This window comes from Gekko japonicus, unplaced genomic scaffold (genome assembly GCF_001447785.1).
Source record: "Gekko japonicus isolate JY-2015 unplaced genomic scaffold, Gekko_japonicus_V1.1 scaffold3369, whole genome shotgun sequence".
In the NCBI taxonomy this organism is placed as follows: Eukaryota; Metazoa; Chordata; class Lepidosauria; order Squamata; family Gekkonidae; genus Gekko; species Gekko japonicus.
Genome location: NW_015167637.1, coordinates 126,276 through 142,598, shown reverse-complemented (window position 1 = coordinate 142,598; position 16,323 = coordinate 126,276). Strand labels below are relative to the sequence as shown.

At 48.5% G+C, this 16,323-nt stretch overlaps 1 protein-coding gene across 1 annotated transcript in view; it reads right to left on the bottom strand.

Annotated features, from left to right (window-relative positions):
- Nucleotides 1–16,323, bottom strand: part of SLCO1C1 (solute carrier organic anion transporter family member 1C1) — a 38,875-nt gene that overhangs the window by 15,374 nt on the left and 7,178 nt on the right. Inside the window, 6 exon segments of the mRNA XM_015414070.1 lie at nucleotides 3,021–3,266; nucleotides 6,066–6,164; nucleotides 7,698–7,844; nucleotides 9,516–9,637; nucleotides 11,320–11,452; nucleotides 11,567–11,708. Coding sequence (XP_015269556.1) covers nucleotides 3,021–3,266; nucleotides 6,066–6,164; nucleotides 7,698–7,844; nucleotides 9,516–9,637; nucleotides 11,320–11,452; nucleotides 11,567–11,708 — 889 coding nt within the window.

Genomic DNA, 16,323 nt, shown 5'->3' with positions numbered 1-16,323 from the left:
CAGCAGGAACCATGGTGGGGCCAGAGCAGCTTGCACCAAGGCAAGCCAGGATAGAAACTGAGGTGGAGCCAGAGAAACCTGCACAAGGGAAAATGAGTAGGGATGGGCACAAGCCGACCCACAAATGAAAGTTTGTTACCATTTTTGGCTGGTTTGTGGTTTGCAAAGCGATGTTTGCAAACTGACGAACTTCCCACGAATATTAAGGCAGTTCATGAGGAGCAAGTGGTGGTTCACGAGGAGCAGAAAGCCTGGGTATAAATGGCTCTGAGCCATTTAAACCCCTGCTTTCTTCCTTCTTGATACTCAGTATATGTAATATATTTATTTTATTTAAAAGATTAAAACAATATTGAGTAAGTAATATGTAGAATTTTTTTATTTCCAGAAAAAGAGTTATAAATGCTACTTTAAAATTACCGTATTCAATTGTCTATATTAATTTGTTGAAAAATTGGTGTGCTTAAAAAAAGAAGTATATTTATATTTTGAGAAGTGTATGTTATTGAGTTGAGATTATATTCTGCTCCTGATTTATGTACCTATTACACTTATTCCATATATTAGAATGGAAATGGAAAATGTAGAAACTTTTGATGAATAATGCTTAATGACTTTTTGTTCCTCCTTTCCTCCCTTTTGTTTCTGTACCTTTTAATGATATAATAAATAAATAATAAATAAAAGCTTTTGCTGGGGAGCAGGAAAGGGTCAAGAACTGACACAAACCAGCCCGGTTCACAAACCAACGTAGCGGTTTGTGGACTGGTTCATGGTTCAGCCACAAACCACGAACCAAACCACAAAAGTGCTGTTCGTGACCATCCCTAAAGATAAGCAGAAGAGCAGCCCAGGCCCAGAGGTTGCTGGGAGGGCCAGAGAAAAACACAGGTAGGGATTGAGGGCTGGCAGGAAGGTTTCCAGCCTCCAGGTGCGACCTGGAAATCTCCTGGAATCACAACTGATCTCCAGACTACTGAGATCAGTTGCCCTGGAGAAAAATGGCTGCTTTGTAGGATGAAGAAGAAGAAGAAGAAGAAGAAGAAGACGAGCAAAGGTGTCTCAGAGTGGCTTACAAACTCCTTTCCCTTCCCCTCCCCACAACAGACACCCTGTGAGGTAGGCGGGGCTGAGAGAGCTCTGAGAGAAACTGCTCTTTCAAGAACAGCTCTTGTCAGAACTATGGCTTGCCCAAGGCCATCCAGCCAGGTGCAAGTGGAGGAGTGGGGAGTCAAACCCGGTTCTCTCAGATTAAAGAACCAAACAAATGGTTCAGAGAAGAAGAAGGAGAGGAGGAGGAGGAGATTGGATTTATACCCCGCCCTTCACTACCCAAAGGTGTCTCAGAGCGGCTTACAAACTCCTTTTCCCTTCCCCTCCCCACAACAGACACCCTGTGAGGTAGGTGGGGCTGAAAGAGCTCTTGACAGAAACTGCTCTTTTTCAAGAACAGCTCTTATCAGAACTAAGGCTCGCCCAAGGTCATCCAGCCAGGTGCAAGTGGAGGAGTGAGGAATCAAACCCGGTTCTCCCAGATTAGAGTCCACGCACTTAACCACGACACCAAACTGGCTTAATGGCATTATGCCCTGCTAAGGTCCTTCCCCTCCCCAAGGCCCACCATTCCTGGGCTTACTCCCCGCCCCCCAATATCCAAGTCTTTCTCATCCCAGAGTTGGCGACCCCAGCTGGCAGCCTATCCCACCCTAGCCCTGGCATGACCAACAGGGCAGGAGGGAGGACCGCTGGGGTCGGGTGGCCAGAAATACCCGGAGATTTGAGAGTGGAGAGTGGGAGGGCTGGGGTTTAGGGAAGGGAGGGACCCCAGTAGGGTATAAGGCCACACAGCCCACTTTCCAAAGCAGCCATTTTCTCCAGGAGAAGTGGAATGAATGTTTTAACTAAATAAATACATAAATAAGTGAATAAGCAAGCAAGCAATTTATGTAGTCTGTAGATCAATAGTAATTCTGGGATATCCCCAGCCCCCACCTGGAGGTTGGCAACCCTAAGCTGGGGGGAGGAGCCATCCAGCAGCCCAGTGGGAGGGACAGGGGAGGAGCGAATCACTGCCCTCTCTCAGAGAGAGGTCAAGTAGGCCCAGGGGAGGGGCCTTTAAAAGCAGGTTCCTGGGATAGGCCAAGGAGTAGAGGAGGACATGGCTGTGGTTTTGGAGAAAGGAGAAGGAATAAGGTGGCACAACCCCCTTCCTTTCCCCACTTTGAGGCCTGGGGCCCAGGCAGGCAGCAAGCATGAATGGCGGGGGAGAAGTGTCCATCTTGGGCTACCACCAGATGCTCACCGCACCGGCCACCAGCAGGTAAGCCTGGCCAGGTCAGGCAAGGAGGCAGGCAGGCGCCTCCTCTGGCCCCAGCAAGGTGCGCCCGCTCTGGCACGCCAACGAGCCCGTGCTTGGCACCTCCATGGCCAGCCCAGTCGCTGCACGGCTTGCCTCTCCCAGCCCCGGAAGGGAGCTGAGGGTGGAGGTCAGGCTGCCCCTGGTGCCGCGCTACAGGAAGGGGCACCGTAGCTCCTTGGGGAGCTGAACAAAACATTGCCCCCCCCCAAGCAAAAAGTTGCTAGCTACGGGGCTGCCTATACAACTCGTCAATTTTACTAGATGAGTTCATTTGTTTCAGTTGAATGGATCTTTGTAGCAGACATGCATGCCATGGGCAGAAATCCTTTTGCTCAAAAAAGGAGGACCAGGGAGTGATTATTCTCATGTGGATAGCATTCCTGAAGTTAGCATGAGGTATATACACAGTCGCAACAATGCTCAGAAAGTACATGAGATTTTCTTGCAATATATACATCTCATCATAACCCAGATTAATCCCCACATAAAGGCACAAATTTTGCTCTCTTCCCACTACTGGCATCTGGAATGTTATAATCTTGCTGTAATCCTGTGGTTTTTGCACAAGTTAGAATCACAAGCTGAGACCGTTCCAAAGCCTGCACTGAAATTCTGATCGAAACCCGACTTCAGAGTAAATCAATGAGCCATATTGACTGACCTTTGGCCATCTCAAGAATCTTGACTTGCTCTTGATAGCCAATATGATGGTCTCTGTTATCATCCGTAATGAATTTGGATTGCTCAGAGGAAGTGCTGGAATCCTTTCGGGTCTCCGGTCGTGGGAGGTCCTTTGGTAAGAACCAAAAAGGGATTGCTGCCACCATGCTGATGATGCCAGCTATTAAATAGCCAAGCCACCAAGCTCCAACCCACTGAGCGTCCTTGTGAGTTATAGTTATACTCTCTGTTGAAGAGGGGGAAAAAGATATTAGAGTTATCTATCATCAACAGGATCAACGACGAAGGTTTTCAACCAGCCTGTGGCTCCAAGTGTTCTCTTTACTATTTATTCTGTAGCCTGATCCAAACAGTCAACATTTCTGCTGCACTCGATCTTGCATGCAGCGTCCTGTTTGCACAGGGGTCTTGCTGCCTGTGTCTCAGCATGTGGTCCACACCTGGAACAATGAGGGGTACATAGGGTTGCCCGTTCCATTCTGGGAAATGCCAGATTTTTTTGGGGGGGGTGTGCCTGTGGAGGCTGGATTTGGGGTTGGGGACACATTGCTTCCTCTAGGAATTCTCCCAGTCTTTATGGTCAGGAGACGGACTGTAGAGGTGGAGGGATTTCTAGAGTGTTGCCCAGAAGTGATGTCACTTCTGGGTGGAAGGGTTGCTGCCGATGATGTCACTTCTGGGTGACTCTCTAGGAATTTCTCTGATCTTTATGGTCTATGCCATAGAGAATGGGGGAAAATTTCTCGACCATCACCATCAATCCTGTTTTCTTTCCATTTTTTCTCCCAACTGCTAAAATTAGCAAAGGTGCAAGACTGAGAAGACAGGATGGGAAATTGCTTGGTGCATACAGGTAATCTAATGTGTAGAAGCAGAGTATAGCAAAGGGATGGGGAGGCAGTGGGCATAGACTCTAGCTATGGACCTCATGTACAGGTCTTGTGAATAGGGACAATAGTAATTAAGGAAAGGCAACTGCCATCAGGAATGACAAACAGGCAGGACAAGCGATGCTGCCGCATTTCAGGTTAGAAGACTTGTGTAGTGCAAACTCGCCAGGTTAAAATAATCTTGCTCAGTTCTCGACTCCAGCATGTACACTTTATAATCTGGCCGTAACTTGAAATGGATTTATCGTCCGTTCCCGTTACTGCCCAGACCTCCCTCCGAGTCCCTTCCTAGAGTTGCCAGCTGGCCTGGACAAAAATGGTCCACTCATTTTAATAGAGGCTTAAACTGCAGAAAGGAAACTTTTTGTGGCATGGAGGGTAGCAGAAAAGGTCATAAGCAATGTTCCCTCTAAGCTGTGGAGTCCTGTGAGCAAAAATTCTACCTTGTGAGCTACTGGCATTAAAGCTGTGAGCCAGCGATTTGGCTACTGCATCAATTAGTTTGCTCTGGAGCCGTCCTTCCTGAGTAAAGACAAAAATGTGGAGCTGGAGGCTAAAAAACTGCGAGCTGGCTCACACTAACCCAGCTTAGAGGGAACACTGGTCTGGACTGCATGCGTCCTCTGCCTCTCTGTCTGACTCAGTCTGGTCCTTGCCCTAATTACATCTAGACCGGACTGCGTCCTCTGCATCCCTGTCTGACTCAGGGAGGTGCATTTGGGCCCCCTCCATTTCGATCTTTAGGAGGCAGCTGGAGATGATTTTATTTAGGACTGGATTTAATTAAAGCAGTCCTAAATTGTCATTTTAAAGTTTGGTTTTATGTCTTTAATGCTTTTATATACTTTATTAATATAGTAAGCTGCCTTAAGGTCCACAGGGAAAAAGGTGGCTAATAATTATTTTAAATAAAAACAGGGCTCTAGTCGGGGGGGAGCTCTCAGGTACGGAGCTCCGGAAGAGAACCTCTAGGGGGCGGGGCGGTCACGTGGTGGAGCCCCGCCCACATCTTTACTCTTCGATCCTCATTCCGTTTGGGAATGAGGATGAAGCAGGAGGGTAAGTAGCCGGGCCTTCTGACACACTTCCGGTGATGTCAGGGGGTGTGGCCTTCTGTCACTTCCAGTGATGTCAGGGGGCGTGGCATATGCAAATAAGTTATGCTAATGAGTTATGCTAATGAGCTCCGGCAGCTCTTTTTCTACAACAAGACCCCTGAATAAAAATATTAATATCACATTATGCAACTATTAAAGGAACGGGACATCCCCCCCCCGAGCAATTGGCAACGGATGCCCTCCCCTCCCCAACAAACCTCATCTTTGTAGAAGGGAGGGAAGTTACCAGCAACAGGGAAGGGATAAGACCGTATCCCTCTTGCAATTCCAGTTCCAGTTCTTTCAAAGCCACAATTTCCTTCTAGGTGTCACACTTTTCTCAGTATTCTGGTTTAATCAAAAGGCTGAGAAAACTACAATTCCCATCAACCCCAGCAGGAAGCGGTTAAGTAGATTCTTAAAGGATTAGGAAGTCCTTCAGGTATGCAGGTTCCAAACCATATAGGCCTTTCAAGGTTAATATGTGCTATTTATTTTCTAGAACTCGTAATCTATTAAAGTGTATAAAGGTAAAGGTAAAGGTTCCCTTGCTCGAAAGCCAGTCGAATCCGATTCTAGGGTTGCAGTGCTCATCTCCGTTTCAAAGCCGAAGAGCCAGCGCTGTCCGAAGACATTTCCGTGGTCATGTGGCTGGCATGACTAAACACCAAGGCGCACAGAACGCTGTTACCTTCCCACCGAAGTGGTACCTATTTATCTACTTGCAATTTCTTGCTTTCGAACTGCTAGGTTGGCAGGAGCTGGAACTAGAGACGGGAGCTCACTCCATCATGTGGCACACTCGGGTCTCGAACTGCTGAACTACCGACCTTCCACAGCCTGCAGTTCAGCGTCTTAACCACTTGAGCCACCGCAGCTCCATTAAAGAGTATACATGGAGAATATTGTAGGTCTAATAATCACTAACTAAAATGATTTTTACATGTACAATGCCTATTTATAAGAAAAATGATAGATATAAGAGAATTTTATAAAAAATCACATTTCATAGAAGCATACAAATTGGCTCAGACTTACCTGTATCTACAAAACCAATGTCTACATACAGCTTGGCACACAAGGACCCCAAAAGGAAGCCAAATATGGGACCGATAATAGCAACGGTTTGCACACACCCTGTTAAGAAGAGAAAAACAGAATAGCATGTGAGATTGAAAAATGGTATTCTACACTTACTAAAAAAAAAAGGAAAATGTAACAGGATGATTGGTTGAAGAATGATCACTTCTTCATGACCTATGCTCCAGTTCTGATTTCTTTTCCCCAAGACTATATTTACAAAGGGAGGGCTGTTTCACAAGGGTAACCTGTTCATTTTTCCAGGACATTTTGCTGTTGATCACAATCTTTTTGCCAAAAAAAAAAGTCAAAGGGAGAATCCAGTGTGAAAGTGCTGAGCTGGAATTCATTAAGAAATCCACACTATCAGCTCCCAAGATTTTAACAGGGACGTGGGATGACTAACTCATTAATGGTGCTTACTACTTTACAAAACTTGGGATTCTCTACCCATTACAATGGTTAATTAGCTTAACAAACCTAGTGAATGGTTTCCATTTTTCTCAATTTGAATTTTACATGATTACATTTCACTGTACAATTCATGGCCCCTTTGGCCTTTCTGTTTATTCTCTCATGCTTCCCATACGAAAGCTCTTCCTGTGAGAACCCACTGTGTTTCATCAGAAGAACTGGACTCTAGTCTATGAAAGCTTGTGCCGGAATAATATCATGTTAGTCATTAAGGTGCAACAAGCTCTCATTTATTTTGCTTGCAGCAGTTACTTTGCCTGTTCTGCAAACCATGCCCCAAAGTCACAGGTGGCTTGTGGTGGTATACACGCCTCCGTTCTTGCTTGTGGTTGACTCACACTCCAAGAGATGCACCAGTTTGGACCACTGGTCTACCTAGTGAATGGGCAGCTGCTCTCCAGGGTCCTGAAACAGATAAAGGTTTTCCCCTCGCACTTGATACCTGAGATTTTTAACTGGAGAAGCTAAAGGAATTCAATTGGGACCTCCTGCAGGGAGGGGGGGGGGGCAACCTGACACTGAGACCAATTTCTCCTCCCATCCTACTTGACACAGGTAACTTTGGAGGAAATTTGGAGGAAATTTAAATGGCTGCTGTAACCCAAAAGCCATTGGCCTTGATTCTACAGAAGATCAGGAAGTGGTATCCATCAGATGAAAGGTGAGGAACCAATCTATTGTGGCAGAGAGAGAAAGAGGGTGTTCATGTGCAAAAGGGCTGTAGAACCCATTTTCGATAGCCATGCTGAGGAGCCATAGTTCTATGGCAGGTTACTGTTTTTGCAAAGAGGAGATTCCTGGTTTGTGTTCTTTATTTAAAGACATATAAGCTGCTTTTCCACTTTAAAATAACAATAAACCAGGGGGAGGGGCTATGTCCCCAAAGTAGAACATCCGAGCATCTGCTTTGCATGCAAAAGGTCCCAGGTTTAGTCTCTAGCATCTCCAGTTAAAATAATTAAATTATGTGAAAGACCTACATCTGAGACCCCAGACAGTCACTGTCAAGTTGGACCAAACAATACTAACCTTGGCAGACCAATGGTCCGATTTAGAATGAGACACTATGCAAAAGGGACACAGAAAGATTATTTTCTTAAAAAGAGATCATTGTACCAATATAAAAGGCTGCACTCTCTTCTGTGGTGTAGTCATCGATGTAGGCGATCCCCAGGGGCTGAATTGGCGTCTCTCCGATGCCACGAAGTAGATTACCCAGCAGCACATAGATCCACATGGAAGTTCCAGCTTCCTTTTCACACCCTGTATGTGTAAACCCAAGAGACTGAGGGTGGTATTGTTCAGGGGTCATTCCCTGCGGGAGCGCACAGGAGTGGAACTCCGGCAGTAAGGAGCCCAGGGGGCGGGCACATGCAACAAGCCCCACCCCCTGCCCTGCTCCCAGCAGGCCTCAGTTGGGCCACGAGGAGCAAGAAGCAGCCAGGTAAGTTGCAGAGCCCGCCCCCGGCCCGCCTTCAGGTACAAGCTCTCCCTCCTCTGTGAGGGCAGATCTGTGCATTCCCCCCCATAGCTAGCAATCCAAAACAGTCCAGTGGCACCTTTAAGACCAAGTTTTATTCAGGTACAAGCTCTCCCTCCTCTGCGAGGGCAGATCTCGGTGTCCCCCCTCCCCCCAATAGATAGCGATCCAAAACAGTCCAGTGGAGCCTGAGCGGTGGGTGTTGCCTTCTGACACACATCCGGTGATGTCAGGGGGCGTGGCATATGCAAATAAGTTATGCTAATGAGTTATGCTAATGAGCTCCTGCACCTCTTTTTCTATGAAATGGCCCCTGATTGTTGTTTGTATAACAAGAACATGACTTGTTTCTATCCTTTCCCATTGAAGGACTGTCATGATCGTGGGCCTATAGTGGTGTGGCCTACAGGCTCTGGGGAGGCCTAGTGGCTCCAGGGAAGCCTGTATTAGAGTAGTCATCAGGGCCTACATTTCCCAGGTTCCCTCTGGACCCCTGTGATTGGGTAACAGGAGATTTTGGAGGGAAAACTGCTCCAGCAGGGGAACAGAGGGTGGTGCCTGGGAGGAGGAGATAAAAGTGTGTGTGTGTGGGGGTGTTCTCTCTCTCTCAGGGAGCAGGGCTGGTGGAAGCTGCGGCAGACAGAGGGATCCCTCATCCATGAAAGGGGTGAGTTAGACTGTGGACAGGCACCTAGGGTTAGGCTAGGACTGTGTAGACAGACGTGTTAGGATTTATTATTTTACTGATTTACTTGCCTTTACTTTGCTCATTTTTCCTACTTGTTATTAATCTAAAGTCGCTGTTAAATAAAACTATTTGTTACTCTGCCTGGGTCCTCCTGCCTCATTCGGTCACGTGGGAGACCTGTTGTCAAAGTACTGTAAAAAGGGGTAGGGTTGGGTGTTCTGGGCCCTCCAAGGAGACCCATACCAGACTGGTGGCAGCCAGTAGTGAACCTCTGTAGTGTATTCAAAGCTGCCTTGAATGCATGATATGTTGTGAAACATCTAATTGAAGTGTAATGTAAAGCTTCGTCCTGGGCTAGGATCCAAATCCATCCAATCGTGTTACTAGCCCAGGAAGCACCTAACCAATCACCTTCTAGCAAGCTCCCTGAGCGGGAACATCCGTGATTGGTCCATATGTGAACAACCTTATTGGTTGGTATTTGTACAGTGGGTGTGGCTACATTAGCCGGGAATGTTTAAAGGCAGGACAGCTGCAATGTAAAGGCTGTTCTGGCTATCAGATGTTGATCCGTGTTGGGAGTTGTGTTCGAGTGGAAGAATAAAGCTGTGTTCTTGCTGAATCACTCTCCGACTGCTTTGTTAAGCGAGCGACTTAACAACCTCCCTAACCGCTGCCCATGACAAGAAGCTTATTAAAACAGGATGCAAGACAAACCATCAAATCTGATATTCTTAGACGTTACAGAGGAACAATGTATTCTTACCTGCATGTATTTTGCCCTGAGATCTTTCCAAGACAGAGACTGTTATTTGATTTTGATCCTGCAGACACGGGGAGATGCTGACGGTTGAGTTGGAGGAGGAAGAAAATATCTCATACCTATAGCTGCGTGGAAACCAAGAATTTCTTTACAAGATTTTGTCCGACTCAGATGTGGGAAAAATAATACATTCAACTCATTGGAGAGTCCTTCAGTCCAAAACACAATCAAGAAGATGACAGCCATTGGACCCCACCGTCTGGTAGTTTGTGTGCCACTACACTAATGTTCCATTTAGGGTCATCTAAAAAGTTACTTGGGTTGGTACACTAACCAGGGCATGGGGGCTCAGAGGGGTCCTAGCCATCAGTGGCCCAGGAGATGGCTGGCATCAACCTCTTGGGCTTTGCCACGGTTGGCCAAGTCAAGCCAAGGCCCATGAGGTGAAGGGTATACCTTGAATACATGAAGCTGCCTTATCCTTGGTCTATCAAGGTCATTATTAAGAACATATGGACACAAGAGAAGCCATGTTGGATCAGGCCAATGGCTCATCCAGTCCAACGCTCTGTGCCACACAGTGGGCAAAAACCTGGTGCCATTTTGATCATTTTGACTGGCAGCTGCTCTCCAGAGTCTTGGATTAAGATCTGCCACATCACTAGCTGATCCTTTGAGAGGATTGAACCTGGGCCAACCTGCATGCCAAGCAGATGCTATACCATTGGACAAAACCCCCCTCGCCTTGCTTGGGGTGATAAAATATCTTGAACTGGCTGTCACTAGCTTCAGACAGACCTGTCCTCCTTGCACTGGTCACACCCTTTGCAAAAGGCTGCCTAAGTTTGTTAGCTACCCCAGATTTTGTCACTAGCTGAGAATTCGCCACACAAATACAATTGGGTCTTTCCATATTGGTCTATGGGGGCCACTGGAACATAACATAAGAAGAGCCCTGCTGGATCAGACCAGTGAACATAAGAAAATAAGAGAAGCCATATTGGATCAAGCCAATGGCCCATCCAGTCCAACAGTCTGTGTCACACATTGGCCAAAACCCAGGTGCCATGAGGAGGTCCACCAGCAGGGCCAGAACTCCAGAAGTCCTCCCATTGTTGCCCCTCAAGCAGCAAGAATACAGAGCACTGCCCCAGACAGTGTTCCATCTATATCTTGTGACTAATAGCCACTCATGGACCTCTGCTCCATATGTTTATCTAATCCCCTCTTGAAGCTGTCTATGCTTGTAGCCACCACTTCCTGTGGCAGTGAATTCCACATGTTAATTAATTTTTGGGTGAAGAGGTGGTCTATCTAGTCCAGCATCCTAAGAACATCCGAAGAGCTCTGCTGGATCAGACCAGTGGTCCATCTAGTCCAGCATCCAAAGAACATCAGAAGAGCCCTGCTGGATCAGACCAGTGGTCCATCTAGTCCAGCATCCTAAGAACATCAGAAGAGCTCTGCTGGATCAGACCAGCGGTCCATCTAGTCCAGCATCCTAAAAACATCAGAAGAGCCCTGCTGGATCAGACCAGTGGTCCTTCTAGTCCAGCATCCTGTCTCACACAGTGGCCAACCGGTTCCTCTGGATGGCCAACAATAGGGCATAGAGGCTGAGGCCTTCCACTGATGTTGCCTCCTGGCTCTGGGATTCAGAGGCTGAAAACCACCCACAGTTATCATCCTCTCCATTGTCCTTATAGTCAGCATCATACTGGGCAATTATAAGAGGTGTGGCTATTACAGGAAGGCAGAGGCACATATTGCTTTCTGACATAGTAGCTACAAAGTACAATGTACTTACTGCCCCATAAAGAACTGCGGCATGGCTATTATAAATGTTCCAAGAGACATGATGAGGCAACCAGCTCCGATGATCTTTGGCCTATGTAGTTTGGCTCCGAAGTAGCTTACAAATACTATTATCAAAAGATTCCCTTGAAGAAACACAGAAAGAAGAACCTGAACTGAGAAGAAGGTCCGTAAACGAAAATAAATTGGGGGGGGGGAAATACACACACTAACAAAACACTTTTGGGTATATCACATACCAATTTCAAAGCTCCCATCTATGAGGCCGACCAGAGAAGAAGGAATATCAAATCTCCTTTCTATTTGGGTGATGGTACTTTTCAGGTAACTTCCCGACAGAGCTTTTGCAAAGTAAACGAACGACAAGGCACCGAGAAAGATCTGCAAAAGAGCACGGGAAGGGTCATAAGAACATAAGAGACGCCAATGTTGGATCAGGCCAAAGGCCCATCCAGTCCAACACTCTGTGTCACACAGTGGCCAGAAATACCAGTGCCATCAGGAGGTCCAGCAGTGGGGCCAGGACATTAGAAGCCCTCCCACTGTTGACCCCCCCCCCAAGCACCAAGAAGACAGAGCATCACTTGCCCCAGAGCCCCTAGCTATACCTTGTGGCTAATAGCCACTGATGGACCTCTGCTCCATATGCTTATCTAATTCCCTTTTGAAGCCGTCCATGCTTGTAGCACCCACCACTTCCTGTGGCAGTGAATTCCATGTGTTAATCACTCTTTGGATGAAGAAGTACTTCCTTTTATCCGTTCTAACCCGACCGCTCTGCAGTTTCATGGAGTGCCCACGAGTTCTTGTATTGTGAGAAAGGGAGAAAAGTACCTCTTTCTTTACCTGCTCTTTCCCATGCATAATCTTATAAACCAGGAGCTAAGGGGGTGCCATGGTCGATCTCCTGGGCTTCAGCCTGAGAGACTTGGACCCCGTTTCCCAACTCATTACCATTGCTCTTGATCAATGTCATATGACTCAGCTGCCATTCACAGTCGGCAGAGCCACGTATATGCCCTTGCCTGTACTGCAGGGGTCCAGACTCACAAATCCACATCTGCCAAGAGATTCTGAGCCTTATATCTGACATTAGCAACCTCTCATTCTCACAGAAGAGAGGAGTAATGCACAAATCCCTAATTCTTCAGAAGTTACCAATTTCCAAGAAGCAATGCTTCAAAGTTTCTATCTGTCCAGAAGCCCAGGCACAAATTCTGTCAGCATATGGAATCATAAGAACATAAGAGAAGCCATGTTGGATCAGGCCAATGGCCCACCCAGTCTAACATTCTGTGTCACACAGTGACCAAAACCCAGGTGCCATCAGAAGGTCCACCATCGGGGCCAGAAGCCCTCCTGGTTGGCGGTCAACCACATTTTCCCAGCTGGGAGAGAACTTCAGTGGTGGGGGAAGCTGTTGGCACTACTGTGATTGTCTATTTTGGGAGGCCATAAGCCGCTTCCTGGGTGGCTCAGTGGCAACTGGAGGTTTATTCAGCAGGGCAATCGGATTACCCTTGAAGCGGGCAGAAGGGGAATTATCTGATTTGTCTCGTAATGCAAGTTTAATGAACACAAGTTGCTTTTAATTCTCCAACCCGGGGGACTCAGTGTAGTGCCAGTCTGCCCAGAGGCTTGGAGAAGATTCTAACCTCCCCGTGCCCCCCACTCTTCATCCGTGTGGACTCTTGGAAATCAAAGTAGCAACAGCTATGGGAGAAATAGCTTTGTATGAAAAGTTGGGGGCTAAAGAATGCAGTGGCCTGAGGGTTCGGGGGGAAGGACCATTATTAAGCCCTTCTTTACCACCTCCCCTGTTGTGTTTGCCTGTCATGATCATGTGGGCCTATAGTAGTGCGGCCTACAGGCTCTGGGGAGGCCTAGTGGCACCAGGGAAACTTGCATTGGAGTACTCATCAGGGCCTACATTTCCCAGGTTCCCTCTGGACCCTGTGATTGGGTAACAGGAGATTTTGGAGGGAAAACTACACCAGCAGGGGAACAGGAGGTGGTGCCTGGGAAGAGGAGATAAAAGGCTTTGCCCAGAGTGGGAGGGTATTCTTTCTCAGGGAGCAGGGCTGGTGGAAGCTGTTGCAGACAGAGGGATCCCTCATCCAAAAAGGGGTGAGTTAGATTGTGAACAGGCACGTAGGGAAGGCTAGGACCAGGCCCGTATCAACAGTGGGGCATTTCGGGGCATGGCCCCCTGACTTCCTGCCAAGGCCCCCCAACTTTAGGGCAGAGAGAAACAGATAGGGGGAAAGGGGGCAAGGCAGAAGAGAAAGCGGCTGAGGAGAAGCCCAGAAGGGGGGGCTGCGGCCGCAGAGTAGGAAGTCTGCTTGGGGAAGGGGGGGCCAAGCCGGGAAAAGGTGACTAGACACACAGGCGGCGCGAGGGGGGGTGCGCAGAGGCTGCGGGATCGGAGCCCCAGCGCCCAGGGAGCCGAAGAGCCAGGAGGCCGGCACTCACCGTGGCCTCGAAGACAGGCGCTGGAGGAGAACCCTCGGCGCGCGGCCCCCGCTTCTTTGCTGCGCCGTGTGATCGGCACCTCCCCCTAACCACAGGACCTCCACGGGAGGTCTGATCGTGCAAACTGGCCTGGAGAAAATTTGCTCCCTGACCGCAAAGTGGCGATCGGCATTTCCCTGGGCGTGTAAGAAAGGGCCACAAGAACTAAGCACTGAGGCAACCCTTCCTGCCCTCCCTCTCACGATCTGCCCAAGTCCACAGAATCAGCATGGCTGTCAGATGTCCATCACTGTCAGAGGCCTTACTTGGGAATAGGGTTGCCAACCTCCAAGTGGTGGCTGGAGGTCTCCTGGAATTACAGCTGATCTATAGGTGACAAGAGATCGGTTCGTGCTTTGGAAGGTGAACACTATGGCACTAGACCCCATGGAAGTCCCTCCCCGAAACCCCACTGTCTTCAGGCTGTGCTCCCCCAGACCTCCAGTCATTTCCCAACCTGGAGCTGACGGCCCTACTTGGGAAGGAACAGAGTTCAATCTCGCAAGCCTAAATGCTCTCCTGTATTGAGGAACAGTTAGAAAATCTAAGGTTGCGATCACACGTGCCTTTGGATCCAACATAGGCGCAAATGCCTGATGGCTCTAATGGGCGCGATCAGACAGCAATGTCTGGGAAGTGCCCCGCAATCGTTGGCAACCCCGTGCTGCTCCGCTGCAGAAGTGGAGTTAAATGACACCGGGGAAAGTCCAGTAGGAAGCAGGTTCCAATGGGCCACTGGTGGACTTTCCCCTGTCCGCTCACTCAAGCATGGTCTCAAGCTGTTGGGATGGTCTGATCAGGCCATCCCGGCTCAGTGCCATTCTTCTCCCCCTTCGCAGTATGCACATCATCGCATACTCCATAGGGGGCCCTCAGTGCGGAAGTGCGATTCCTTGTTTATGTGCATCGAAAACAAACAGCCAAAAAAAAAAGACTCACCCACAGTGGCGTCTGATTACACTGCGACGGGCTGTGCCCGCAGCTATGAAAGGAGGTGTGGTCTCACAACTGTGGGTCAAATTCCTCCAGCGGGAATAGCCTTGCTTCCCCTACGCTTCAACTGGCACATGTGACTGCAGCCTAAATACGGGCTGTGATCAGATAGCAGGCTTGGTGCAGTCTGGCTCCACCTCTGATTTCACCGGAGCTATTTGTTCCAGAGATGTGCGACCAGACATGCCACCCTAATCCAGCCTGACCCTGTGATGGACCGGCCAGACGGTGCTGCATGGTACCACGGAGAGGGCGGTGTTGTGGACAGTAGCTAAGAAGGTCCTCGAATGGCTGCCACCACTCTGGTATGGGTCTCCTCGGGAGGGCCCGGAGCACCCATCCTACCCCTTTATACAATACTTCCCCAGTAGGTTTCCCTTTATATGTGACCAAATGAGGATCCAGGCACAGTAACAATCCAGTTTTTATTTAGGGGTTTTAGAACAACTGTAGTTCAAAACATGTAGGGACAATGAGCACAGGAAAGGTAGGTAAATCAGTAAAATATTAAATCCTAATGCTTCTTACTATATGGCCCTAGCCTTCCTTAGGTATCTTGTCTCAGACTGACTCACCAATTTTGGATGAGAAGAAGAAGAAGAAGAGAAGAAGAAGAGATTGGATTTATACCCCGCCCTTCACTTGGAGTCTCAGAGCGGCTTACAGTCTCCTTTCCCTTTCCCTCCCCAAAACAGACACCCTGTGAGGTGGGTGGGGCTGAGAGAACTCTGACACAAACTGCTCTTTTTCAAGGACAGCTCTGCCAAAGCTTGTGACTGACCCAAGGTCACATCAGCAGGTACAAGTGGAGGAGTGGGGAATCAAACCCGGTTCTCCCAGATTAGAGTCCGCACACTTAACCACTACACCAAACTGAAGAAGAAGAAGAAGAAGAGATTGGATTTATACCCCACCTTTCACTACCCGAAGGAGAGCGGCTCACAATCTCCTTTCCCTTCCCCTCCCCACAACAGACACCCTGTGAGGTGGGTGGGGCTGAGAGAACTCTGACACAAACGGCTCTTTTTCAAGGACAGCTGTGCCAGAGCTTGTGACTGACCCAAGGTCCCATCAGCAGGTGCAAGTGGAGGAGTGGGGAAACAAACCCGGTTCTCCCAGATTAGAGTCTGCGCACTTAACCACCACACCAAACTGGGATCCCTCTTTCTGCAGCAGCCTCACCAGGCCTGCTCCCAGTTTGGTGTAGTGGTTAAGTGCACAGATCCTAATCTGGGAGAACCGGGTCTGAGTCCCCACTCCTCCTCCACATGCAGCTGCTGGTGTGCCCTTGGGTCAGTCATAAGTTCTTTCAGAACTGTTCTCTCAAGGGCAGTTTTGGAGAGAGCTCTCTCAGCCCCACCCACCTCACAGGGTGTCTGTTGTGGGGAGGGGAAGGGAAAGGAGTTTGTAAGCTGCTCTGAGACTCCAAGTGAATCTCTTCTTCTTTTTCTTCCCTGAGAGAGACCCTCCTCCCACTTTGGGTAAGGCCTTT